General features: G+C 45.2%; 1 protein-coding gene across 1 annotated transcript; it reads right to left on the reverse strand.

The window, feature by feature from the left end:
• Positions 1 to 716: 716 nt before the first annotated feature.
• On the reverse strand, positions 717 to 2560 carry LOC125914098 (cytochrome c oxidase subunit 6A1, mitochondrial). Its single transcript, XM_049619241.1, has 3 exons — positions 2425 to 2560; positions 2132 to 2274; positions 717 to 994 (listed from the first exon to the last, which is right to left on the reverse strand). Exons 1-3 carry the CDS (start codon positions 2525 to 2527, stop codon positions 911 to 913), a joined length of 330 nt encoding a protein of 109 aa, XP_049475198.1. The 5' UTR covers positions 2528 to 2560; the 3' UTR covers positions 717 to 910.
• Positions 2561 to 7660: the final 5100 nt, after the last annotated feature.

The following is a 7660-nucleotide window of genomic DNA, read 5'->3' on the forward strand; positions in this document are numbered from 1 at the left end:
CATGTTCTTCCACTGTAATTGCTACTGAGGGAATGTTTTTCTCTGATTGTTCTTCATTCTTTTTTGACTTCATCCTCCCCATAAAGTGACTCCAACTATCTCAGCTACTTCAAAAATTTTAAATTTTGAGGAAGAATGAATGGCTCTTTAAGGGTGACTTTGTTACTATTACTATTGTTTCTCCTTAATTCTTAGTGCCATAGGAAGGTTTTAATTCCAGAAACAAATAAAGCCAATGGCATATGCAGAAATGTGTCATACTGCCTTCATTTCTCCAAAAGTTTGACCATTTCAGCCTTCAGGGTGCTGAGAGATGACCCCAAGATGAGAACTTGACACCTTTGGAGAAAATTATCTATTGGGAGTATTCTTCAACAAATGCTGGTGGAATGGGACAAGAGAAGGCTAGGACACAGGAAGCACTTTCTCTAGAGAATCAAAGATACTGCTCTCAGATATTAATTGCAGGTATTCTACTGGCCACTCAGTATCTTTGCCACCCAAAATCTGTCAGGACCCAATCTCAATTCTTAAATCAGCTCCATTCATGGTCCCTTTGCTCTACCCACCCCAGGCATAAGAAACCAAGGACACGACTGATGTAAACACTTTCTACAGGCCTATAAATGGTGGCCATAAACCTTCACGGCAGAAACAGAAATAACATTAATGCTGATTTCCGAGGGAAAAACACCACCAAAGAATGCAACTCCAGCTCATGGACCAATCTAAGTTATTTATTTAAGCCATCTCCTGCCATAGCAAAGGGATGGAAGATCAGTATACTGGTCATCATTTGATACAAGTAAGGAAGGTGAGCTTAAGGTCCCATATACTTTTCTGGTCCGTGTGCAGAGTCATGGTCCAAACCAGTGCCGTGGTCCCCAATGGGTTATGGTCCAGGTTCTCTTTATTCATCTTCATAGCCGGTCGGAAGTGGATTCACGTGAGAGTTATGGAATAGAGTATGATTACCATCTCCCCAGGGAAAGGGCTGTGGAGTGAAGATGTCAATTAGGCAATTCCAGAGAAGAGTTGAGACTGCCATGAACTGCTTAAGATACAGGGTATGTGACAGACAATACCTGGCAACTAGTCTATCAGTGCTGTCTTTACGAATCACATCACCTGTATCAGAATGGAAGAGGAGTATGGGGGAGGAGATGCTTATTTAAATGCAGACTTCTGGGCTTCATTCCAGATATAAAACAAATCCCTGGACTGGAAACTGCAACCTACCTTCCTCAATTATTTTGCATGCTCCCTTTGAAAAGCATGGTTTCCAACCCTGGATGATTTTGCCCCTCCAGGGACATTGGGCAATATCTGGAGACATCTGGGGTAGGGCATCTCGTGGGTAGAGGTCAAGGATGCTGTTAAACATCCTAAGTCTCATAGGATAGCCCCTTGCCCCAACAAGAACTAACCAGCCCCAAATGTCAACAGTACTGAGGTTGAGAAATCCTGCTATATGGCTTCTACTGTACACGGGTGGGAGTGGGGCTCAGACTCAAAAATTCTGAATGTAAGACTCTAGCTTAAGTTTCTATAAAGCCAGCCCTACCTGGGCTAAGTGATGTAACAGTTATTAAAGTGCCAGAAGGGTCCTTTGTTAAGAATATTTACAACAAACAATGGAAAACAAATGATGACATCTACATCAATAGCAAAGGACAAAACAGTTGAGAAAATAACTAGCAGAAATAAGAATAAGAGAAGCTGTTAGTCTCTTCATTATGCAACTAGTACCCTGCCAAATGCCCAGGTCCTACAAAGGTGAATCACCTCCTGACTTTGCCTCCGTAAGGGAGATTCCCAAACCTCCAAGTCTTATACAACCCACAGTTTCAGAACAGTATAGAAAACAGAGGTGGGATGAATCAGAAAAAAAAAAAAAAAAAAAAGGAAAACTTAAGGGCACTTTTGTATGACCTTGAAGAAAAACAGATGTGGCCCCCCCGAGTCTCAGTTACCCTTACATAAAACCAGAGAAAATACAAATTTATTTGTGAGCATTAAATGAGAAATTGTTGTACACGCCAGGCACACAGGATTTTAGAGAATGAAGAACCTGCACTAGGCATTTATAATAAAAGGAGAACGGACACTCGAAGAGCCTACAAGAGCGTACCTTGGACCTGATGCGGAGATGGGGGTAGGCGACGAACTCGGGTCTCTCGTGCTCTCCGTGATGCGACTTCAGGAAGACGTTCAGCATGCTCACTCCCACGCCAGGAAGAGCTACGAAGTAGGTGAGGGCCTTCCACATGCGAGCTGCAGAAGGGGGTACGACCGCTCAGGCCTGGTGTGGCGCCCGCCCCCGTTCTCACCCCCCCCCCCCAAGGCCCCAGGCCAAGGTCACAGTCCAGCCCCGCCTCGCTCGAGTGGGGCTGAGGCCCCCCACGCCGACCGCAACTCCAGTACCTGAGCCCTCCTCGCCGTGGGCGCCACTCGACATGGACCGCCCCAGCTGTGCCCCGGACCGACCTAGCAGCCGCGAAAACCGGGACGCAGCCGCCACCGCCATTTTCGACCTGCACAGCCTCAGAGCCGGAAGCGGAAGTAGAAAATGGGCCGGAGGGCGGGACCACAACCTCAAAAGCAAACACCTATTGGGCGGAGCCTTCTCGCCTTAACTGGAGGAGCCTGCGTACTATCAAAATCCTCAGAGCCACCGATCTTGAGAGAGCATGCGCTCTGACCCTTCCGTGTGCACGCCCCTCTCCCGACAGTCCCCACCCTGGTGAGGCTAAGCGAGGCGAAGTGGGAGAGGTTTATGAAGCGCGCTGTGGCATCCGGGAGCGCTGTCTTCGTTGGAGTCCGTAGACAGCAACTGGAAGTTCTGAGCTCAGAACATCCCATCTCAAATGCCGTTCCCATTCCTCCCCGTCCTGTGACGTCATTTTTAATCGCACTTGACATAATAGTCGTCATCATTATTACTTTATCTGTCTTCCCTACTAGAATATGAACTCTGTGATGCCAGAGTTTGCCACAGCAGCATTCCCAGAGCCTGGCATGGTACCTGGAACGTAGCAGGTGCTCAATACAAATTTGTTGAATGAACGAGTGAATGAATGAATGAATGAATGAGTAGTAACGGGAACCAGAAGGAGCCCTGGAATTGGTGCCAGAAGATTGGATTCTGATCCTGCCTCAACATCCTTAATTTTGGCTTCTTTAGTCATGTTAGCCTTCTCTCCCTTGAAACTCTGGAAACAAAAATTGGCATCTGTTTTGTCTCTACAACCCCCTTCCCCCACTTCTTCCTTCCTTTTTCTTCCTTCTCATCTAAAAGCAGTTTTAAAAATAAAAGTTAAAATAACAATAATAGAGGAGAAGGCAGTGTGAAGACTGAGGCAGAGATTGGAGTCATGTGGCCACAAAAAAAGAGAAGCTGGCAACCACCAGAAGCTAGAAGAGACATGGAATGGATTTTTCCCTATAGAGGCAGTTCAAAGGGATCATGGCCCTGCTAACACCTTGATTTTGGACTTCTAGCCTCCAGAACTGTGAGAGAATAAATTTGGGGTTTAAAAACAACAACAACAAAACAAAAAACAGAAAAAGATACTAAGACAAAGTGAAAGTAAACCTTTGGATCATAGGCCCCTTGGAGAATGTAAAGAAAGCTATGAACCCTTTCTCCCAAAAAATGCACCTGCTGGTAAGCACACGGTGTTGGGGGAAGAAGGTAGCATAAAGTACATCTGGAGACCCCCCTAACAGAACTTGTGCCCCAGGTTAAAAACCCCTGAAGAGGGGGAACAAACAGGGGCTCTGGTGTGGGAAGACTGAATTCACATTTTGTTTCCATCCCTTACAGCCATGTGACCTTGGGCAAATGAGATAAAATGAGGGGTGCCTGGGTGGCTCAGTTAAGTGTCTGACTTCGGCTCAGGTCATGATCTCATGGTTCATGGGTTCGAGCCCCACATCAGGCTCTGTGCTGACAGCTCAGAGCCTGGAGCCTGCTTTGAATTCTGTGTCTCCTTCTCTCTCTGTTCCTCCCCTGCTCACACATACTCTCTCTCTCTCAAAAATAAAGATTTTTTAAAAAATGAATGCTGTAAGTCTATGCAGTTTCATGAAGACAAAAATTTAGAATTGTGTTACTACAGCATCACAGTCTGATCTACCATTAGATCTTTGAGCAATCCAGGGTTTTTACAAATTATGGTACACCATATGGTAATGTCAGGATCATCAAATTCCTAGGTATCCTCAAACACAGCCAAAGAGTATATGAGGCCCCAAAGTGTGGCCATGGAAAGCGTCCATGCTCAAGGGTCAGGAAATCTTTGGCCTGCCACTAGCTGTTTCCTCTTTTCTAAAATGGTAATGTAATACCCATGTATTCAACCCTTTATCCAATAAATATTTATCAGAACCCAGCTCCACCTCGGGAAGTTACTCAACTTCCAACTATAACAATGAGATTTCATCTAATAAATATTAACTAAGGAACTACTATGTGCCAGGCATGTGTAGCAGTACAAACCAGGTATAAGATCTCTCATGTAACTTACATTCTGGTGATGGAGAAAGGATTAAATGAAAAATGTCTGAAATACATTAAAAATTCAACAAGTATTCATTTTCTCATAGGGCTTTCATACACTTTGCACGGTGGTACTGCTACGTAAAGATTCCATCATGGGCTTGGCTCACAGCACAGAGTTAGGCATGATGCTTATGATCTTATTGCCAGGTAAGCTCAACATTTCAAAAGCCTCAGGTGACAGTTTAGACAGTCCAGGAAATGCAAATCATCAATACAAAGAATAGCTAATATTTTTGGGACATTTATTTTGTGCCCATATCATGATTGATAAACACTTTACGCAAGTTGTCTTCCTCGCCTCACTTAGTGAACACTTTGGAGTCACTTTTTTTTAATGTTTATTTTTGGAGGGAGAGAGAGCACACACACAAGCATGAATGGGGGAGGGGCAGCCAGAGGGGGGACAGAGGATCCAAAGCAGGCTCTGCACTGACAGCAGAGAGCCAGATGCAAGGTTCAAACTCATGAACCGTGAGATTGTGACCTGAGCCAAAGTCGGATACTCGACTAAGCCACCCAGGTGCCCCTCATCTTTAACTCTTCTCTCTCTCTCTCTCTCTCTCTCTCTCTGTCTCTCTCTCTCTCTCTCTCACACACACACACACACACACACACACACACACACACACACACACTTTATATCCAATTCATCAGCAAATCCTACCAGCTCTTCCTTCAGGTGTATCCAGAATCTGACCAATTCCTACCACCCGCCGCTACCAGTGTGATGAAAGATGTTCTCATCCCTCACCTGGACAACTGCAACAGCCTCCTAGCTGGTCTCCCTGCTACCTAGTCCTCATACAGTCTATTTGCTACATGGCAGTCAGAGGATCCTTTAAAACAGTTCATCTTCCTCCTTGGCTCAGAATCCTCCCGTGACTCCCATCTCACTCAGAGTAAATACCAAAATCCTTAGAGTAAGATACCAGGTCCTATACACCCTGCCCCTGGCCACCTCTCTCACATCATCCTTTCTATTTGCCCCTTTGCCCATTTCACTCCAGTTACATTGGCCTTCTTGCCTTCCCCTTGGACACGCCACGCATGCTCCTTCTTCAGGACTTTTGCACATGCTCATTTCTTCTGCCTGGAAGAGTTTTCTCCTAGGTGGCCCCATGAATTGCTTCCTTATTTCACTCAAGGATGTGCTCAGAAGTCAGCTTATCAGAAAGGCCTCTCCAGACCACCCTGAAGTGAAAGAACTCCTTCCCACCCTGACACTCTATCCTCCTTACTGTACCTTACCTATCTGCATGGCACTCACCACCATCTGATATATTAAATATTTATTAATTTATTGTCTGCTTTCCTGCACCAAACACCACGGGGCAGGGACTATGTTTTGTTCACCAGTATGACCCCAGCACTTGGTACATGATAGGCACTCACTGAGTATACGTTAATCCCAACCAAGATCCTGTGAATTAGATACTATTTTACCCACTTCTCATATAAGTAAACCATGACCCCGGGAAATTGTCCAAAGTCAGAAATCTTTAGGCAAGTGGTGGAACCAGGCAGTCTGGGACTCAAGCCAGCTCTTTTAACCTCAAAGCCATACAGGCTTTGCTTTAGGTATAATGATATCAAGTCCAAGAGGTCACCCTGTCAAGTTCATGCTGATCTGATGCTCCTAAAAAGGGATCAGCAAGAAAAGGAATAGCTATTTGATTTCTGACATCAGTGGGTTGGGAAAGAAAAATATTTCAAGTCGTGGGGTCCTTGAGAATGGACAGAACCATCAAATGTGTCCTCGGGGTACTGAACTGGCAGTTCCCAGCCTGTGTTGCCTCTCACAGTGATCCCCAGGGTACCAGGCCTCTCCACGCAGGGAGCCTCTCCAAGGCCATGGCCAGCCAGGCCTGGATTTGACGTCATCCTCTCTGGCAGCTGGTAATGTTTATGCTCATATTGAAGCCACTAAGGTCTTTGATGCTCTATTTCCTTGAAACAGGGAGCTGGCAGGTGGGTACCTCAATACCAGGGGCAGCTGATGATGAGGGGAGGCATTTTGTAAGACTAGAAGAGGTTGCCTAGCCAAGGACAGGGCTTACTTAGGGGAATGCTTATCTGGGGGTATCCTGCCTGCTATTCCTAATGTGATTTTTCCCATTTAAGAGCACCTCCGGTTTCTGGACCAATAAATATTTGTCTGCTAAGAGACTAATCCTAGGAAGTCACTGAGACATTTTCCCAAGCACACCGCAGGGGAAGCTAGGGTGTTATGACCGCCACCTCCATCTTCTGAATAGCTTGTCTGAGCTGTTCAGCATCATTAATTCATGTAACTAGGGTCTCAACTGTGTCTCTGGACTGGTGTGATGGCAGTGACCCTCGTGAAACATCCAGTCTAGAGGGAGAGGCTGACAAGTAAACAGTTATTACTATTTACCATACTATTACAGTGTGATGGGTTCTACAATGGGAGGCAGTGTAGCATGGACCTTGGCATCAAGTTCAAGTCCCAGGTATGCTACTTACCTATATAATCAAGGTGAAGTCAAGTTACCTTTTAGATGCTCACCTATGAATTAGAGTCATTACAAGGACATAACATTATAATAGTTACCAACTAACATTTATTAAGCACTTACCATGTACTGAGCCCTTCACATGTACAACACTCCTATGAGATAGGTGCTATTCTTATCCCCATTTTACAGACAAGGAAACTGAGATGCCAAGAGAGGTTGAGTAATTTGCCTAAGTTTCACAGCCCTTTAAGTGACGGGCCAGGAATCAAATCCATATAGTCTTGGTCTTAAAGCCTGCACCTTTAATTACTGTGTGATATTGCTTCAATAACTCAAGGGACTTTAGTACAGCACCTGGCACAGAATGAATGCTCAAAAATTGTTAACTATTATTATTGCTATGATCAGGAGAAGGGATACAGGGTCTGGGGAAGCAGGGCAGAAAGGCATTTAGCCTGGGTTATAAAGGGGCAATCAGGGTAGTCTTTTTATAGGAGGTGACATCTAAGTCATGGCTCCTTCCCAAATAAATAAGAGTGAGTCAGGGACAAATTTGGGTTGGGAGGGAGACAAGAGTTTTCCAGGCAGACATCACCACAGAGAAAAGATATGGGTACTA

The sequence above is a fragment of the Panthera uncia genome (genome assembly GCF_023721935.1).
Source record: "Panthera uncia isolate 11264 chromosome D3 unlocalized genomic scaffold, Puncia_PCG_1.0 HiC_scaffold_8, whole genome shotgun sequence".
Classification (NCBI taxonomy): domain Eukaryota; kingdom Metazoa; phylum Chordata; class Mammalia; order Carnivora; family Felidae; genus Panthera; species Panthera uncia.

What these genes read in the sequence shown, in the direction of transcription:
- LOC125914098 (XM_049619241.1), bottom strand. Translation starts at nt 2,527, where the DNA reads ATGGCGGTGGCGGCTGCGTCCCGGTTTTCGCGGCTGCTAGGTCGGTCC. An exon ending in CCACGGCGAGGAGGGCTCAG is followed by an intron (nt 2,275 to 2,424) that starts GTACTGGAGTTG and finishes CCCCTTCTGCAG; the next exon opens with CTCGCATGTGGAAGGCCCTC. An exon ending in ATCTCCGCATCAGGTCCAAG is followed by an intron (nt 995 to 2,131) that starts GTACGCTCTTGT and finishes TTCACTCCACAG; the next exon opens with CCCTTTCCCTGGGGAGATGG.